At 44.6% G+C, this 19873-nt stretch overlaps 1 protein-coding gene across 1 annotated transcript in view; it reads right to left on the reverse strand.

Moving 5' to 3' along the window:
- LOC123828271 (adhesion G protein-coupled receptor E2-like) overlaps window positions 1–19873 on the reverse strand; it is a 63866-nt gene that overhangs the window by 31935 nt on the left and 12058 nt on the right. The window contains 12 exon segments of the mRNA XM_045853086.1: window positions 16–213; window positions 4718–4897; window positions 5080–5178; window positions 5180–5242; window positions 5245–5303; window positions 5495–5607; window positions 8225–8397; window positions 8805–8882; window positions 8977–9026; window positions 11712–11867; window positions 14012–14146; window positions 14437–14490. Of these exon segments, the coding sequence (XP_045709042.1) occupies window positions 16–213; window positions 4718–4897; window positions 5080–5178; window positions 5180–5242; window positions 5245–5303; window positions 5495–5607; window positions 8225–8397; window positions 8805–8882; window positions 8977–9026; window positions 11712–11867; window positions 14012–14146; window positions 14437–14490 (1358 nt within the window).

A 19873-nucleotide genomic window follows, 5' to 3' on the forward strand; every position in this document is an offset into this window, starting at 1 on the left:
TGGGGATGTCAGTACCTTAATCTCTGTTCTGTCGATGGCCGTGAGGAACAGCAGGTGGGCCAGGAAGAGGCAGATGCAGAGCTGCAGGTGGAGGGAGGTGCTGGTGTTCTGGATGGCTTTGCACAGCAGGAAGGTGAGGGCTGCCAGGAGGAGGCACAGCAGAGAGAGGCTCAGCCCTAAGTAGGTGATCACAACCAGGGCAGGATCCTCCTCCTGGGATCCAGCAAAGAAGAGATATCAGTCACACTGTCCTGCTCTGGGGTAATTACCCTTCCACCATTTATAGTTTTGAGGGGATGGAGGGTATACAATGCAGTTAGCAATGTAGGTAGAACCAAGTAAAGGTGTGATAGTATGGGTACTGTTTGAATTTTCTGGAGTTCTCCACCGAAAAACTGCTTGACCTAATAAATGATTTAGCAAAACAGCAGGATACTAAGTCAATATCCAGAAATCAAAGGCAATTCTGTACACCAACAATGAAACAGCAGAAGCAGAAATCAAGAAAAAAAGCCCATTTGAAATAGCAAAAAGAAAAATAAAACACCTAGGAATAAACCTAACCAAAGAGGTAAAAGACCTGTATTCAGAAAACTACATAACACTGAAGAAAGAAATCAAGGAAGACACAAACAAATGGAAACATGTACCGTGTTCATGGATTAGAAGAATTAATATCATCAAAATGTCCATACTACCCAAAGCAATTTACACATTCAATGCAAGTCCTATTAAAGTACCAATGGCTTATTTCACAGACATAGAACAAACACTTCAAAAATTTATATGGAACCATAAATGACCCCAAATAGCTGCTGCAATTTTGAGAAAGAATAACAAAGTAGGAGGGAGCACAATACCTGACATTAAACTATACTACAAGCCACTGTAATCAAAACAGCCTGGTTCTGGCATAAAAACAGGCACATGGACCAATGGAACAGAACAGAGAGCCCAGAAATAAACCTAAGTCTTTATGGTCAATTAATATTTGACAAAGGATGCAGCAACATAAAATGGAGTAAAAATAGCCTCTTCAGCAAATGGTGTTGGGAGAACTGGACAGTCACGTGAAAAAAAATGAAACTTGAGCACCAACTTACACCTTATACAAAAATCTTCAAGGTGGATAAAAGATTTAAATATAAAATGTGACACCATGAAAGTCCTAGAGGAAAACGTAGGTAGGAAAATCTCAGATATTTCACTCAGAAACTTCTTTACTGACATGGCCCCTAGAGCAAGGGACATAAAGGAAAGAATAAACAAATGGGACCTCATCAAAATAAAAAGCTTCTGCACAGCTAAAGAAAACAGTATCAAAATTAAAGGAGAACCAACTGTATGGGAAAACATATTTGCCAATGATACCTCAGACAAGGGTTTAATCTCCAAAATATAAAAAGAACTCACACAAATCCACTCCAGGAAGACAAAAAACCCAATTAAAAAATGGGCAAAATACTTGAACAAACACTTCTCCAAGGAGGACATACAGAAGATCCAAAGACACATGAAATGATGTTCAATATTTCTAGCTATCAGAGAGATGCAAATTAAAACCACAATGAGATACCACTTCACACCAGTCAGAATGGCCATCATAAACAAAGCAACAAACAACAAGTGTTGGAGAGGTTGTGGAGAAAAGGGGACCCTAGTGCACTGCTGGTGGGACTGCAGACTGGTACAACCACTATGGAAAGCAGTATGGAACTTCCTCAGAAAACTGAAAATGGATCTGCCTTTTGCCCCTGCAATTCCACTGCTGGGACTCTATCCTAAGAATACTAAAACACCAATACAAAAGAACCCTTGCACCCCAATGATCATAGCGGCACAATTTTCAATAGCTAGGTGCTGGAAGCAACCAAGATGCCCATCAGTAAATGAATGGATCAAAAAACTATGGTACATTTACACAATGGAATTCTATGCAGCAGAAAGAAAGAAGGAGCTCCTACCCTTTGCAACAGCTTGGATGGAGCTGGAAAGCATTATGCTAAGCAAAATAAGCCAGGCAGTGAAAGACAAATACCATTCAGGAACCTAAACAACAAAACAAAGAAACAAGCAAAATATAACCAAAGACACTGAAATAGAGGACAGGCTGACAGTGACCAGAGGGGAGAGAAGAGGGAATTTCAGGGGAGAATCGGAAGGGCTTACAGGAACAAATTTAAAGGACACATGGACAAAAACTAGGGGGAGGGTGGTAATGGGAGGGAAGTGAGGAGGGTTGGATGGGTGGGCTGGAATGGCAGTAAAAGGGATACAACTGTACTTGAACAATGATTAAAAAAGGGGGGAAAAAAGGAATTTTCTGGAGTTCTTAACTGATTAATTTAGACCCTGGAAAAACTGAAATATAGGAGTCCTCACTCAAGATGAAGACCTGGAATTCACAGGCTTCACTTTCCTTTAGACTTCTGGGCATGACTAACTGGTAGGTTACCATGTGAGGGTCACGGGGGCACACAGCTCCAGGTTGCTGTGTGACCAAGCCTGTATCTGGAGACTCGATGTCCAGGGATCAACCCCCCACCCCAGACTCACTCATCTCATCCCTGCAACACCTCTTCCTTACAGATTAGATCCTTGGTTAAAGAAGGAAAAGTACTATGCTCTGATGCTTTTGTTTTTAAAGATTAAAATTTTTCCTCCCTATTTTTTCAAGTCATATTAAAGCCATGAGGGGTATTACAAGTTAATTTTGGTTTAAGTATGTGAGAAAAAGAGGGAGGGAGAGAGAGAAAAACAAATGTAAAAATGATAGAGGTAATGGAGGTAAAATGTTTAAAGTTGCTGCATCTGGAGCAATATGGTATTATTTACACTCTATTGTTGCAATAAATCTGTAAGATTTAAATTGTTTAAAAATAAATAGCAAGCCCTCCAGGTGATTTTGATGCATACTAGGTTTGAGAATCTTTGGTGTAATGAGATAAAACATTCAAATGGTTCTTAAATGATGTTCTGTTTCACTCATAATAAAAAAGACTTCTCCATGGACACAAAAATTCTCCTAGATGTTATATTTAACTCTCAGATGGATAAAAGATTCAAAACTTTGACAATGCCCTTGTGCTAAGGGTCTGAGGAATCACACACCTTCATGTAATGCTGATGGGAGTGTTCTCATATGTGACCTCTATATGTTGACCATGGAAACATCTACCCACATACAGTTATGAGTTTGACCCAGTGTACCTCTTAACTAGACACTTGAACAGGAAAACAATGAAGTGTGTGTGATTCATGACAACTTTATTTGTATTAGGAAATGATCATGAAATAACATGCCTACTCTGAGAAGAACTGATATGTCATTTCAGTTACTTTAGTGCAATGGAATGCACTGTCAGTAAAAATAATGGTGTGTCACTTTGTAGATTGGATTAATCTCTTAGATGTAATAAATAAAAACACAAAATGCACAACAGTGAAAAATGCCACTATGTTATTAATAAAAACAGGAACAAAAAAATGCATGTATTTTTTTATGTTTAAAAAAATCATAAAAACATGTAAGAGAAACTAACAACTTTGCTTGCCTGAGGTAAGAGTAAGTAGATGTCTGGGGTTAGGAGTGAGACAGACAATCTTCAAAGTTTCTCTTTTATTCTTTTTGAGTTTGAAACACACATATTTTAAGTCTTCAGTAAAATGGAGTAAAAACACCTTCTTCAACAAGTGCTGCTGGGAGAGCAGGACAGGCACATGCAAAAAGGTGAAAATAGACCAACTTACATCATATACCAAAATAAACTCAAGATGGATAAAAGACTTAAATATAAGTCGTGACACCACAAAAGTCCTGGAGGAAAACATAGACAGGAAAATGTCAGATATTTCATGCAGCAATATCTTCACTGATAATATCTCCTAGGGCAAGGGATGAAAAAGATAGAATAAACAAAGGGGACTACATCAAATTAAAAAGCTTCTTCACAGCTAAAATAAATATTAGTAAAATGAAAGGGAACCATATGCATGGAAAGACATATTTGCCAATGATACTTTGGACAAGGGTTTGATCTCCAAAATACATAAAGAAGTCACACAACTCAACACCAGAAGACAAGCAATCCATTTAAAAATGGGCAAATGACCTGAACAGTCACTTCTCCAAGGAGGACATACAGAGGGCCCAGAGACATATGAAAGGTTGCTCAGCATCACTAGCCATCAGAGAGATGCAAATTAAAATCACACTGAGATATCACTTCACACCATTAAGAATGGTCATCATTATCAAATCAACAAACAAGTGCTGGCAAGGTTGTGGGGAAAAGGAAACTCTAGTGCACTGTTGGTGGGAATGCAGACTGGTATAGCCACTGTGGAAAACAGTATGGTATTCCTCAAAAAACTAAAGATGGGTTTGATCCAGTGATCCCACTGCTGGGATTACACTTAAGAATATTGAAACACCATTTCAAAAGAACCTATGCACCCCATTGTTCATAGCAGCACAATTTACAATAGCCAAGTGCTGGAAACAACCAGTGAGTTTAGAGGACTCCAAGCCTCAGATAAGATTGCAGTTATTCCAGTCTTGTTAGACACTGAGAGGAAAACTCAGCTATGCCATGGCAGATTGCTGACCTGAAGAAACTGCAAAATAACAAACTTGTGTGTGTTTAGGGTGCTGCATGCATGGCAATTTACTACACAGCAATAGACACTGAACAAAGTCCCTTCCCAGGGCTCTCACCTGCACATCATACTGGGCCATGAGGACGGCAAAGCTGCTGAGGTGCGTGCACAGGCAGGTGGTGCTGGTGTCTCCAGTGCCCACCATCCTGCAGCCTTTGGTGGCCCAGTGACCACTTCCATTCTGGCCATGCTCCCAGAAGACACAGAGCACCTGCTGCCTTGGCACAGGTGTCACCAACTGTAGGAACAGGGCATAAATGTGAGCTGGTTGTTCTGATGCCCAGAAATGCCGACCCAGATCTCGCTTGTGAAGGGCTTTCCTGGGGAGATGATGCGCCCATGGGGAAGCCCCTGGAGCCCCAAGACTGTGCCAAGACCCGGGCCTCTTCCACACCCACAGACCCATCCCACAGGACTCACATGCTCAAAGACAAAGGTGACTGGGGAGCTGAGGTTCTGGGTGTTGTTGTTGCTCACAAAGACAGAGATGACATCTGAGAACAGGACTGGGGAGACCCCCCTGCAGCAAGCCTGTGTGTGTCTCATGCAGAACTTCTGGTCCCTCAGTTTCCAGCACAAGGGGGGGGCCCCTGCCAGCAACTTGCCCATCCCTGGAGTAGAGATAAGGCCCACCACAGAAGGGCCTGCAGGGCAAGGTTAAGGTTGACATCTTGGGGTGCCCAATAGGACCTCTTCTTCTTCAGGTAGACTCTTTCCTTGTGGACCCACCATAGCCCTCACTTTTTTTTAGACTTCAATTTTCCATTTGTCCCATCCTTGGGCATTTTGTCCCACTGTGAAATCTCAGTGACCTTCTCCCCATCTCAACCATTACCTGCATCCCCAGATTCCTGAACTGTATCCCAGTTCAGCAGCATCTTTGCTTTATTGACACTCAAGCTGACATTCCTTTGTCCTTGCTCCTCCACCTCCAGGGACAGTTCTGTGAGTTGTGGGAGTTACATAAGGGAATTGATTAGTAATTATTCCAGCAGTTTTTGCTATAATGCCATTTGTGTGTGTGTGTGTGTGTGTGTGTGTGTGTGTGTTATAGTATATACCAAATATTATCTGTAATATTATTAGATGTATACCAAATTATGCCATATATATACATATATATATAATGCATATATGGTATACATAAAACAATATATATGTAGCAATCATCTGAACTTACAAGGGATTATAAGAGAAACTATGAGCAACTACTCAACAACAAATTATATAACCTGAATGAAATGGACAAATTCCCACAGACCTACAAACTGCAAAAGTATCTGAAGAAGAAACACAGAGTCTGCACAGACCAGTCACAAATAAGGAGATGGAATCAGTAATCAAAACATTTTAAATGAAAACTCCAGACCTAAACTCTACTAACCCTTTAAGGAAGAATTAACTCACATTTTTTGTAAACTCATTAGTAAAAGAATGAAATACAACACTACTTAAATAATTCTACGAGGTCACAACTACTCTAAAAACCAAACCAGAGAAAGGAATCGAAAGGAAAGGAAACTATAGAACAATAACTCCTATAAACATAGGTGCAAAAATCTTCAACAAAATGTTAGGAATAAATTTATCTAATGAGGCTCAAGACTTGTACACCAAAACCCACAAAATATTGCTTAAAAAGTTTAAAATCCCTAAATAAACCAAATGACATTCTATGATTATGAATTTGAAGACTTAATGTTTTAAACATGGCAGTATTCCAAAAAGTAATTTACAGATTCAATGCAATAATAACAATATCCCATCAACATTTTTTAGCAAAAATGAAAAATATCATTCTAAAATTTACATGGTACTACAAGAGGCCCCAATACCCAAACAATACTGAAAATGAAAAACAAAGTTGGAGGATTCACACTTCCCAACTTCAAAACTTATTACTGACCTACAGTAACCAGAGCAGTATGATCTTGGCACATGGGCAGACATATAAACAAACAAAATAAAATTGTGAGTCCAGAAATAAATCCATTTATGTATGGTCAATGGATTTTCAATGAAACCCTTCAATGGGGCAAAGATTAATCTCTTCAGTAAATGGCGCTGGAGCATCTGGCTATGCACAAGCACCAAAGGAAGTGGGACCCATACTTCACACAGTAAACTAAAATCAGCTCAAAATGGGCCAAAGACCTGCCTTTAAGAGCTAAAAATAGGACAAGTAGTAGAAAACACAGAAGCAAATCTTCACGGCCTTGGATTTTGGCAATTGATTCTTACATATGACACAAAGTACACAAACAACAAAAGAAAAAACTAAATAAAATAGACTTTATAAAACATTAAAGCATAGTGAAAAGACAGTGAAAAGAATCTATACAATGGGACAATATATTTGAAAATCACATATCTCATAAGGTCTGCTATCAAATATCTAAAAACACTTAATAGCTCAATAATAAGAAACAAAACAATTCAATTTAAAAATAAGCAAAGAGCTTGAATAAACATTTCCACCCAAAAGATATACAAACATTCAACAATCACATGAAGAAATATGAAATATCATGAGTCATCAGGGAAATGCAAATCAAAACCTTAATGAGATGTCATCTAACATACACAAGAAAGGCTGTAATAAAACCAAAACAAAATGGAGTAGCAAGTCTTCCTGAGGATGTGAAGATTGGAACCCTTGTACATTGCTGGGGGCGAGTTAGGCATGTACAATGGTGAAGCCATTTGCAAAAATAGTTTGATGGTTCCTGAATGTTGAACATGTAATTACAATATCACTCAGCAATTGGACTTGAAGAACTGAAAGAGTTATTCAAACAAAAATTTGTAAACCAATATTCATAGGAAATCTATTCACAATAGTCAAAGGGAGGCAACAATCCAATGTCCATCAATGAATGAATGGATAAATAAAAGGTGGTGCATCCATATAATGAAAGATTATTCAACCATAAAAAAAGAAAGAAATATGATGCATGCTACAACATGGATCAACCTTGAAAACATTTTACTAGGTGAAAGAAGCTAGACTATAAGGCCACATATGATAGTCTATTTACATGAAATGGACAAAATCATCAAATCAACAGAAACAGAAAGCGGTAAGTGTTTGCCAACGACTGGGGAATGGAGAAATGGGAACTGCTTAGTGGGTACAGTGTGCACCTCTGGGGGAATGAAAATGGTTTAGAAATAGAGGTGATGGCTGTACAATTCTGTGAATGTACCAAATGCCAGTGAATTACACTTTGGCTATGATGGTGGATTTTATGTTATGTGAAATTTACCTCAATAAGACAAATATTAGATAATATTAAATTGTATTCTTCCAAATTCACTTATCTGTTTTAAGCCAATTCCATTTTATCTTAAATTATTCATTATAATTATTTCATCTATTGATCACTTATATTACAATAAAAATGTGTAGAATTGAAAGTTTCTTTCATTTCCTTTTCAACCTTTCATTTTAATATGTTTTTGAGAGTAACATGGACAAGCGAGCATTACCACCCAGTGTGGTGCGATTGGTCCTTGAACAGAGCAGGCAGGGCCAAGCTGGGGACAAGCCAGTTACTTCCCTGTTCCTGTGGCTGTGCTGAAGGTCAATGGCCCACTGGGCAGGCTCTTGCTCAGCTCTCTCAGGACATGCTCCAGGCCGGTGAGCAGGTTGGTGGCCACACAGTGCTGCTCGGAGCGGGACAAATTTTCCAAGTCACCTGCTGTCTCCAGCAGCTCATCCACCTCCTGTATGATGTCCTGGAGGGATAGGGACACATAACCAGTGGATCTTGTACCAGAGAAACTTCAAGAAGACTCTGCCCACTTAGCCACAAAGAACAGGCCCTAGAGATTATGTATTTGAGGATTAAGATGGGACCAGATCTTATTCCATGGGTCTTTGCCAGTGCAATCCAGCCACTTGGGAGTCAACCTTGTTCATAAATGCCAATGACAACATAAACCCAATAGCCAGGAACAAGAGGAAAGGTGTGAGTAGGTATGTGTGGGCCTAGCAATGAGTACAAATCCTGCCTGTCCTTCCCACCCACCCTGGGTGAGGCGACCACAGCACCATTGTGTTGGGCTCTGTCTCCTCCCAGAACAAGGCTTCCCCAAGCTTCTATGGGACACCTCCACCTGCCTCCCCTGAGTTCTACCCTTACCTGGATGGTGTCCTTGGCTGAAGCCAATGTGAAGTTTCTGCCCAGATCCTGGACTTTTTCATAGAAGCGGGACAGACTCTGGGAGAGAGGAGAGAAGGGCTCAGAGAGCCTCACCCCTGGTGGGGAAGCAGTACGGGGTGGGGGGAACACAGTCCCTGCTGGAGTCACTCACTTGGCTCTTGATTCCAGGGGCAGGGGTCCAGGTGGGGAAGGAGATCTCTGCTGGGGACAGAACAGAGGCTCATTAAGTGAGACAGTGTCTGTGTGTATTGGAGGCAGGGTCTAGGGTCAGGCCAGGTTCCTTCACACTGAGTAGTCTTTTGTTTATGCAGGAATCTGGGTTTGGGCACCCAGCCTGGGAGGCAGTGGCACATGTATGAGCCCGGAGTATTGATGCAGATGGTGGAGTTGTCACACTGATGCTCCCTGGAGCTGCACTCATCCACATCTGGGGACGTGAAGTTGGGGGTCAGTTCCCTCTCCTCTCTGTGTCCTGTCCCCTTCCCCCTGTGAGTGCTCCCTACCCCCACCCCTTGGCTGGAGGGAATGCAGGTCCCTGAGTGGTGGACCCAGGAGTTGTGGGAAGTGTGCAGAGGCCTAACACGTAGCAGGTGAGCCCCGCACAGATGTATAGGTTGTAAGGTATTGAAATACCCTCATCCCAGTTAGTGATTAGCTGCTGCCTGGGTCCCCCAGGAGCCTTCCCTGGATACTCTAGCTCTTTCCTCGGGACGCCTGAGGTCATCACCTATTTAGTCTCAAAAGAACTGATGCCAGGACAGCAGGGAACCCCCAGCATTCATTCTGCTGGGTTCCTGTGGGTGCCACTGAGTATGTGATCAGATGGTTTCATTTGTGGGCTTTTGGGACTGTGGGATCTGAGCTCTGAACCTTCACAGATGGTGTTTAGGCCATCGGGGGACCCAGGAACCAGCTTCCAGCCCTGGTGGCAGCGACATTCATAGCTGCCCTGGACGTTGAGGCAGTGGGTGGAGTTGTGGCAGGGGTTTTGCCCCGAGCTGCATTCATTCACATCTGAGGACAAAGCCAAGAGCATCAGGCCCTCCCTCCACTCACTGCACCAACTTCTCACTGCCCAGAACTAAGGACCCCTCCCTTAGTACACAGGCTACCACCAGGTGACCTTCAACTTTACCCTCTAAGCACATTATGGTGGCCTCCCTGAAAGATGGACACAGCAGGGACCATAGTCTCCAGTGTATAGGTGGCAAAACCAGGGGGGAAACTGAATTTGTGGCTGACTTCCTGACCAAAGACTCCTGCCTACTCCCTCCTGGGCCCCGGCCCCTGTTCCCTTTCTGGGAACAGGAAGTGACACCTCCCTGGGCTTGTATGTGACACATGAGAAAGGGGAAGTGTCTGGGGGCGCTCACAGGGACTACACAGAAAACCCCTGGCACAAAAGGCCCTGCCACCTCCCTGCTCTGGACAGTGTGCTCTGGACAGTTGCACTGTCCAGAGAGGCACATTCTTGGGCAGGGCCTATTATGTGGCAATAAAAAAAATAATAAAATCTTGCCATTTGCAAGAACATGGAAAGACTTAGAGAGTATTAGGCTAAGTGAAATAAGTCAGAGAAAGACAAATACCATATGGTTTCACTTATATGTGGAATCTAAAAAACAAAACAGCAAACAAAAGAAAAGAAAAACAGACTCAGAAACTGAGATCACATGGTGGTTGCCAGAGGGCAGGGGGAGGGAGGTGAAAATGGTGAAGAGGAACATGGTCAATGCTGTGTGAAAAGTTCACACCATGACTGATGGTTCCTAGACTTAATGTGGTGGGCATACTCTAAGGTATATAAATGTGGTGGGAAGTGGGGCTGGTGTGCAGTGATTCAGCATGTAGCAGTGACAGCACCTCTTCTGATTTTTTTGAAGGCATTCCCAGACTAGCAGGAAGTGGTGAGAATCCACCTGTGAGCAAGGCCAGTGGTGGTCAAGGGCTGGGTGACTAGAAGGGAAAGCCAGTGCTGAAGGCCCCAAGGGGTGACAGGTGTTTCTGTCACCTGGTCCCTTGGTTCCCACAGGGACAGACCTGGGAAGCTGAGTGGGACTCAGTCTCTATCTTCTGTCTGCCAATGGTCTGGGCCCCCATGGTAACTGGGTTGACCACCTTGGGGGAGGGTCCAGCCTGAGACAGTGCTCCCCTATGATGCCCTCCCTTGTCATCTGGTCCAGATGGGGGCCTCTTTGTTCATACAACAATCTAAATTTGGATCAGGGGTCGACATCACCCTGCCCACCACCAATAGAAACACCCTCTTGGGTCCTGGTCATCCAATCTGCCCTCAGGTCTGTGAACTGAAACTGTTGGGAAGTGTCAGGGCGGGTGGGGCCTTGCTCAGGGGAATGGATGGGGGCTGAGCAGACATAGTGCCAGGAGGCATCTTCTCAGGTGGGATTGTTGGTGAGGGGCCCAGCTGGCCCAGCACAGTGGGTCTGCCTTTGAATCTCCCTTCCTTTCATGATGCTGGGTGTAATTCCAGGGCCCATCAAGGCCTGGGTGGGAGTGGGGTTATAAGAGAGCTCCAAGTGTGACTGAGTCCATGTGGGTTCCAGTCAGGGCAGGGGGTCTCATCCTGCCAGTCACTGACCATGGTGAAGAAGATGGATGTTGCGCTGGAACCCAAGGTGCTGTGAACTCATGAAGTCTCTTAATACCACAACCCCTCTTGTTTCATAAAAAATAAGATTCCAGGTTGGCAGGAGGGACATTCTGAACATCTGGAAGTGGCACTCTGTGGAGGGTTCTGAGCCTTGGGGTTCAGAGAGGGTGGATGACCAGGTAGGTGGCCAGGATAGCGCTCTAATGACTGAAGAAAGTGGGGCAACTGACCCCAAACTGCAGGGACACAGAGATGGAGGATGCAGGGTTTCTGACCTTGACACGTGTTCTGACTCTCATGACTGAACTTCATTGCTCCAGAAACAAGCTTGTATCCCAGGGTGCACATGCAGTAGTAGCTCCCCTCTGTGTTCCGGCACTCTGCCAGTTTTCCACAGGAAACTGGCAAGGATGGTCTGCACTCGTTGATGTCTGAAACAAACAAGACAAAGGGTCATCTCCCAATAGTGTCCCATAGGACAGAGGCCCTGGCACCCAGCCAGACACTGTCATGGAGACTGGATAGAACACAGGTCCAGGGTGACCCTCCTGGGCTGGGCTGGGCAGAGCCAGCTGCTGCAGAGCCCACTGACCTCTCTGCCCATGTCTGCTGTCTGGCTGCTCTGAGGATACCTACTCTCAGACTCTCTGATGTCTCCTGAAGGGGCTGCATCCTGCCTTCCAGGGCTTGAGGAGTCGACAGAGGCACTGACTCAGGCTACAAATCCTCACTGTGGTACCATTTACACCACTGGGGGACCAGGAAATGATCTCCAGTCAGGCTGAGTGTGGCAGTGAAGGCCACCCTCAGGGCTGAGGTCATGGAGGGGGTCAGGGCTGAGGGCTGTCCATGGTGACACCATCATTCACACCTGAAGATAGAGCCAGGTGTCTGGCCCCTGCCCATTGAGGTCTCCACCTCCCATTACTCAGAATGGCTCAGAGTGGTACCCCACCCTCCTCATCAGGCCCTCCCCCCAGCTCCTTTTGAAGATGCTCCAGGATGCCTCAGGGGCTAGTCTTCCTGTCTCCACCTCTGGAGGAAGTTCCCCTTTATCAGAGCCCAGCACAGATGTGAAATGAGGAAGCAGCCTGCAGTTGCTCACAGCTGAGTCAGTGCAGTGTTTTCTGGCATCTTATCTCCCTGTCCTCTAAACGTGAGAGAGAGAGATACGCCAATGACCAAGATCTGCTTTGAGTAGCTCAGGGACCCACCGAGCAGGGGCTGGATACTCACTGTGGGCTAAAAACAATGGTTTATTAAGAAAAACATACACAAGAATGACTCAAAATGTAGGGACAGTACCCTGGTTGGTGTGCCTCTGTGGAATGAGTGCTGGCCTGCAAACCAAATGGTCACAGGTTGGATTCCCAGTCAGGGCACATGCCTGGCTTATGGATCAGGTCCCCAGTTGGGGGCAGGCTGGAGGCCACTGATCGATGTATCTCTCGCACATTGATGTTTCTCTCCCTCTCTTTCTCCCTCCCTTCCCCTCTCTCAAGAAATAAACAAATAAATTCTTTTTAAAAATATGCAGGAGCAAAATGGTAGGTCATATACATTCCAATCAGGTGACCAAAGACTTTAGAGGCTGAAAGGACTCACAGTGTCATGAGTCAGGCAGCTGGTCTCCCCCAGATCCACCTTTCTTCTCCACACCTGTGGATTTCCCTTCTAAGTTCCCAGACCCAGGCTGTGATTTTCGACACCCAATACAGGACAGGAGGCACTCATGTTCATTCCCCACTTGGGCATTGGGACTTCTCCACTCTGTTCTCAGGTGGTGACAATGGCTACAGACCTGTCTTCAAGTTTGATGGCATGAGGTCAAGTTGAATGGGGGGGGAGTTGGAAATGAGGTGTGCACAACAAGTAGATGTGACAGTGGAAAATTCCTTAAGCTGACAAGTGTGCTCCCAGCTAGGAACTGAGATCCAGTTATAGTAGCAGTGGGATCTCCTCCATGTTACCCAGACTGCAAGTCTCCAAGAGACACACACATGCGAATGCACAAAGGAACCTAGGAATGCCTCCAGGGCCACGGATGGGCCGGGCACTGGTCACAGCAACATCGTTATATTTTCTCTGGTAAAATCTGCTTTTCTCCAAATATTAAATAAGACATGACACTTAGAAAATAAAATAAATGTTAGAGAAGGAAACAAAAAATAATTTTAAAAAAAGGAAACAAAAAACTCACCCATAAGTCCACTACACAGAAAACTGAAAATTTTAGAGATATTTTTTCTTTTCAAACATATTAAGGGTATTTTTTTATTATCAATAAATATGTAAAGACAGGAGACATAATTTCATTCATGTCAGAGAGCCAGTCAGTCAGTGGCAAAGCTAGACTTTGAAACCACACCACCCAGCTCCACTGTGTAAGGTCTCAGCACGCTCCTACTGATCATGAAATTTTATTGCCCTCTTCCCTCCTCCTTCCCTGTCCTGCCGCCTCTCTCTTATCCTTGATGAGGTGTTCCTGTGCTGCTCTCAAGGATGAGGTCTCTGGATGCCCCACAACCACCCCCCACAATCTCTGTATGCCTTCCACTCCCCCAAGTCTCTGTACCATCACAAGTCTCCGTGGGGTCAGTGATGATGTCTGCAGATGAAGAGATGAATCCTGGAAGGCAGTCACAGGCAGTGGCATTGACACATGTGGAGTGTGGGGGGCACCAAGGAGCACAGGCCATAGAGGCAGAAGCTGTGGAAATGGAGACAACAGTCAGAAGACTCAAGAAATAAAGGCAGCCAGCTGGGGTCCAAGAATAGAGGAGAGGAAGGAAGGAAGAAAGAGATGGCTGTTATCAGAAGAGGAACAACTAAGAAAACTCTGGACATTTAGGGGGGAAATAGCTTTTCTCGCTTTCAGAAGACTTTTCTGAGCCTCACTTGCAGAATAAGCCTCCTTTCCTTCACTGGTGGTGAGAGGCCCCAGACCCCAGCACAACCCCCCATCTTACATCACTAATGGGGGTGGCTGGGCAGACTCACCTCCAGGGGCCTTGTCTGCAGGTCTTAATGTCAACAGCAGCAGCACTGAGAGTCCTGGGGCAGAAAAAACAGACAGGAGAGTTTCAACCCCTATCCACATGGTCATTGCCCCCTTAGCAGGTGGCTCTGGCCCTGCAGCCCACAGCTGCCAGCATATCCCCCAGGCTCCTGTACTTCACTGACAACTGAGACTCTGTCTTTCCCCTCCATCTCCTGGGACCCCCTGAGAAATCAGTCACCAACAGACACAGTCCTCATGGAACCCCAGGTGGCACAGGTAAGGACACAGCGGCTGACAGGGACACATCTTGAACACCCCAACCTCTCCCAATGGAGGAGTTACATCTTAAAGGAGAAAGTCCTCAGACTGGTGTCCCTTTGCTCAGACCCAGGTTCTTCTTCTCTGTCAATGGCACAAATATGGGGATTTCTCTTCAATGATCATTTCCCCTGATTAAGGTACCCTTTGAAGGCATACAAGAAGAGTGTCAATTTCGGAGCTGGAGAGACCAAAGTGTGAGCCCTAGCTCACAATATCAACAGGGATCAAAGCTCGGGAATAGGGAGAAGGGAGCTGATGAGAGGTGAGAAATGAAAACTAAGGCACCTGCAGGTAAAGCCACTATCCCCTGGGTGAGGGACCTCTCCAGGTACAACATGGTGGCTTCTATGCCTCCTTCCAGATGAGCTCCTGGCCCCCCGTCATGCACTCAGGGCTCAGCCTTTGCCCTTTATACCCTGAGAAATGGGGCACAGAGCAGGCTTTATGGTATGAAAATTACTACAGTGCCAAGGATACAACCTACTGTAAAGGCAATAACCAGTCTACCTGACAACCCATGCATGGAAGCCATGAACCCTAAGAGCATCTTTCCTGATCTCTGTGCCCTCTATACAGGGTCTTTCTTCTCAGGAGAAGGCAAAGATGAATTCCTCCTCCAGGCTACACTGCCAGTTCAACACTCTGTAAGGTGACAGAGGACACTGGTGGAGAAGAAATTTGGAGTCACACGTGTCCAAGACTGCAACCCAAACTCCCACCTGGTGGCTGTGAGACTTTAGAAATGCCACCTAGTCTTTGAACCACAATTTCCCAATGCTAAATGGGTACAGTGGTCATTATAATAGGATGGGCATTATTATGATTGCACATTAGTGAAGACTAATAAAGGGCTAGCTCAGTGCCTGGCTCAAAATAAACAGTTCACAGAAGTCAGCTAAGGGAAAGAGTAAAGAAGAAAATGAAGAGCAGAGTTCCTTCCTGTTCCTTCTTTTCCTTCCAGTTCCTGCTTTACCTTCTTGTTACCTGAGACACACCAGTGTCCAGGTCAGATCCAAGCTCAGGCATAATTACATGCTCACTTTGGTTCTGCCAGGGGTCAGAATCCATACTTCTGTTGTTCCCTCTTTGCCCACAAAATGCTCCTCTTCTCTTATAGCTGTGTGCAGAGGTGAGGAGAGCCAGGCACCAGGGCCAGACTGCCTAACCCAAAAGCCAGCATGGAGCCACCCCTCAGTAAGTTGTCTAGGTGTTCCTTGCCTACGATGCCCCATCAACTATGCTTCTTCCATTTTCTAACATGTGGCAGCCAAAGAAGGATGAAATGATATTCCATGTGTATGAATGAAGTCATTTGTTCTGAGTATAATATATGAGTACGTGCATACCTAAAAGTGTTAATATCTTCAAGAAACTAAGCCTGTTTTCCATTTTCTTTTAACTTTTTTTAATCCTTACCCAAAGACATTTTTTTCATTGCTTTTCAATTGAGAGCAAGAGAGAGAGAAACACCAGTGCGAGAGGGAAGCATTGATTGGTTGGTTGCCTCCCATATGTGCCTAGACAGGGGATGGAACTCACAACCTAGGTATGTGCGCTGACCTGGAATTGAACCCACAACCTTTCAGTTATGGGGTGACACTCAATAAAACTCAGCCACACCAGCCATGGCTTGTTTTCCATTTATTTTAAATACCGGGGGACGTAAGATGGCGGCTTTACTCTAGGCAGCGGTTTTTCTAGGCTTCTGTGAAGAGGGGGGAAACTCGCGGATCGGTGGAGAAACAGAGCAAGTGGGCTAGGTTACCAAACCACTTTTGAAAGCAGGACATCAAAAATTATTGCACTCACTGGAAAACCAGACGGTTAGGAGACGGCTACAGGACAAAAGGGGCCCAGGGATCAGCGTGGGGTCTAGGGGTGTGCAGACCCCAGGCCCGCCCGGTGCTCCAGGGTCTGCCCCAGGGCTCCCAGGAGAGGGAAGTTGCTTCTCCCTCCCCTGAATACGGGGGGTGAGCAACTCCAGGGGAGAACGTGTTGCTAGAAGGAACAGATTGGCCAGTTGGACTGGGAAAAAATCGCCCAGGGACTATGAACACCCGCCCAGAGACCCGGGAGGAGTGAGGGACTCTAGCTGACAGGACCAGGGGCAGCCTGGAAGGGCGCCTGCACCCCTAGCCCAGTGGAAGTGCAGATTGGTGGAGAGCACAGAGCCGGCTGCGCTCCACTCACGCCCCATAGGGAGGCCTGAATCGCGCCCTGCGTTCCGGGGAGGGACGTGGCGCTTGGTGCGTTCCTACAGTCGTGGCTCAGAAATTTCCAGCCAGCCCAACCGAGGGGGGAGCCGGAAAGGCGCCGACACCCGGTCAGAGTGCGGTTCGGCTGGGAACACGGAGCTGGAAACGGCTTGGCTCGCACACGTAAGGATGACTGACTCTCGCGCAATTTGATCCCGGAAGGGTCGCAGTGAGGCGCTTAGGGCAATCCTACACCCCGAATCTGAAAAGTTTGGGGGAGGAGCGTGCCCTTTTACAATCCCCAGGCAGGGCACAGTGAATCCCAAAACGTCGCGGGTGCCGCCTGAGATCATAGAGCTGGAAACTTGCAGGACCCCGGACTCCGGAAGAACGTGGAACTGAGATCCAAAGAGCCAGTGTATTCCGGAGAGCCCAGGCTACCAGACAGACTTGCTGAGATCTGGCTGGGAGAGAGAGAAGCATTTCAAAGGTCCCTCAGCCAGCTGAAGCCAGCAAGATCAGAAAAACTGGTCTGGCCAGTTAGAAACCAACAAGAGGTTTTGTTTGTTTGTTTGTTTGGTTGGTTGCTTTTTGGTTTTGTTTGGTTTCTCTGGCTGTTGTTGGTTGATTGATTTTATCTTGTGTTTTATGTGACATTTTATTTTTCAATTCTTATTATTTTTATCTCGCAATCCCTTATGTTTCTCTTCCATTCATCCTAATATTATTCTTTCCACTCCAAATTTATCTCTCCTGCACTACATCTTCTGCTTTTCTTTCCTTTTTTTAATCTTGCAAGTTAATGTAAATTTGTATTATCTTTTTCTCACTTTTCTGACATTTTTTATTTTAATAATTTTTTGGTATTCTTTTTCTTTCTGTATAATCTTCTTTGCTTGGCTGGTTACACTGTCATTTGATAGGTTCCCCCTGGTATCTCAGTCACAAGGTGTTGATAAGTTACTATCCTTCATCTGTGTTCCATTAATACACCTCTCAAGGTTCTATACTCTATTCTTGTTATCTAGACCTCATCGATTCTGCCACAAGACTGTCACTTTACTATTACTGCTAGTAAGACCTAGTCTATACAATTGTAAATGCTTCTCAATACCCCTACCTGATCTCAGCCCACTTTGCAATTTTCTGAACTATACTATTGTGGGGGTTGTCTCTATTCTTTTACTCACTACTCCTATATACTAATCTTTAGTCCAACCCTACCTTAGAATCTGACCTCCCACAGCCTCACAGCTTTCTAGATCCAACTAACAATCCTCTTGGCCCCAATAAGAGTCTTACCTTCTTTCCATCCTTTCTAAAACGTGGATAGTGGGGTGGAGGATCACGGTTAAAACTGTAAGGAGCCAAAGGATAACCCATCTCTTCTCTACTGGCTGCTAAAGTAAATATCATAGTATACTGTCTTGCTGTTTTAAACCATTTTGCCTTACTCCTCCAACTGATCCCAAAAAAGAGTAGGGGGAAGCTGTGAACACCAGGATACACGAAGGAGATTGCATCACTGAATCTCACAAATATTCCACCACAGAAGTTCACAACATAGTTACAGGGAATTAGAACAGATCAAATTAACAAACAAGAAGAAAAAAGAAGAAAGCTACCAACAATGAGAAAACAAAGAAACAACCCCCAACTGAAGGGAAACAAGGAAGCCTCAGGAAAAATGCTAAATAAAATAGAGGCAAATCAACTATCAGATAGTGGGTTCAAAACAATCATTACCAGGAAGTTCAATGAACTCACAATGAGCTTTCAGAAATTGGAGGGAAACTACATAAATCTCACTGCAAATTATATAAACATGAAAAAGGAAATAGAAACTCTCAACAAAGGTCAAGAGGAACTGAAGAATACAATTTCTTTTTTTTATTTAATTTAATTTTTTTATTTTTTTAATCATTGTTCAAATTCAGTTTTCTCCTTTTTACTCCAAATCCAGTCCTCCGTCCCACCTTCCCCACTTCCCTCCCATAACCACCCTCCCCTTAGTCTATGGCCATGTGTCCTTTAAGTTTGTTCCTGTGAACCCTTCCGACTGTCCCCTTAAATTCCCTCTTCTCTCCCCTCCGGTCACCATCAGCCTGTCCTCTATTTCAGTGTCTTTGGTTATATTTTGCTTGTTTCTTTGTTTTGTTATTTAGGTTCCTGTTAAAGGTGAGATCATATGGTATTTGTCTTTCACTGCCTGGCTTGTTTCCCTTAGAGTAATGTTTTCAGCTCCATCCAAGCTGTTGCAAAGGGTAGGAGCTCCTTCTTTCTTTCTGCTGCATAGAATTCCATTGTGTAAATGTACCATAGTTTTTTGATCCATTCATTTACTGATGGCCATCTTGGTTGCTTCCAGCATCTAGCTATTGTAAATTGTGCTGCTATGAACATTGGGATGCATAGGCTCTTTTGAATTGGTGTTTTAGTATTCTTAGGATAGAGTCCCAGCAGTGGCATTGCAGGGTCAAAAGGCAGATCCATTTTTAGTTTTCTGAGGAAGTTCCATACTGCTTTCCATAGTGGTTGTACCAGTCTGCAGTCCCACCAGCAGTGCACTAGGGTCCCCTTTTCTCCACAACCTCTCCAACACTTGTTGTTTGTTGCTTTGTTTATGATGGCCATTCTGTCTGGTGTGAAGTGGTATCTCATTGTGGTTTTAATTAGCATCGCTCTGATAGCTAGCGATATTGAACATCGTTTCATGTGTCTTTGGATTTTCTGTATGTCCTCCTTGGAAAAGTGTCTGTTCAAGTCCTTTGCCCACTTTTTAATTGGATTCCTTGTCTTCTTAGAGTGAAGTCGTGTAAGTTCTCTATATATTTTGGAGATTAAACCCTTGTCTGAGGTGTCATTGGCAAATATGTTTTCCCATACAGTTGGTTCTCCTTTAATTTTGATACTGTTTTCT

This window comes from Phyllostomus hastatus, unplaced genomic scaffold (assembly GCF_019186645.2).
Source record: "Phyllostomus hastatus isolate PE091 unplaced genomic scaffold, TTU_PhHast_1.1 phas_contig_98, whole genome shotgun sequence".
NCBI lineage: Eukaryota > Metazoa > Chordata > Mammalia > Chiroptera > Phyllostomidae > Phyllostomus > Phyllostomus hastatus.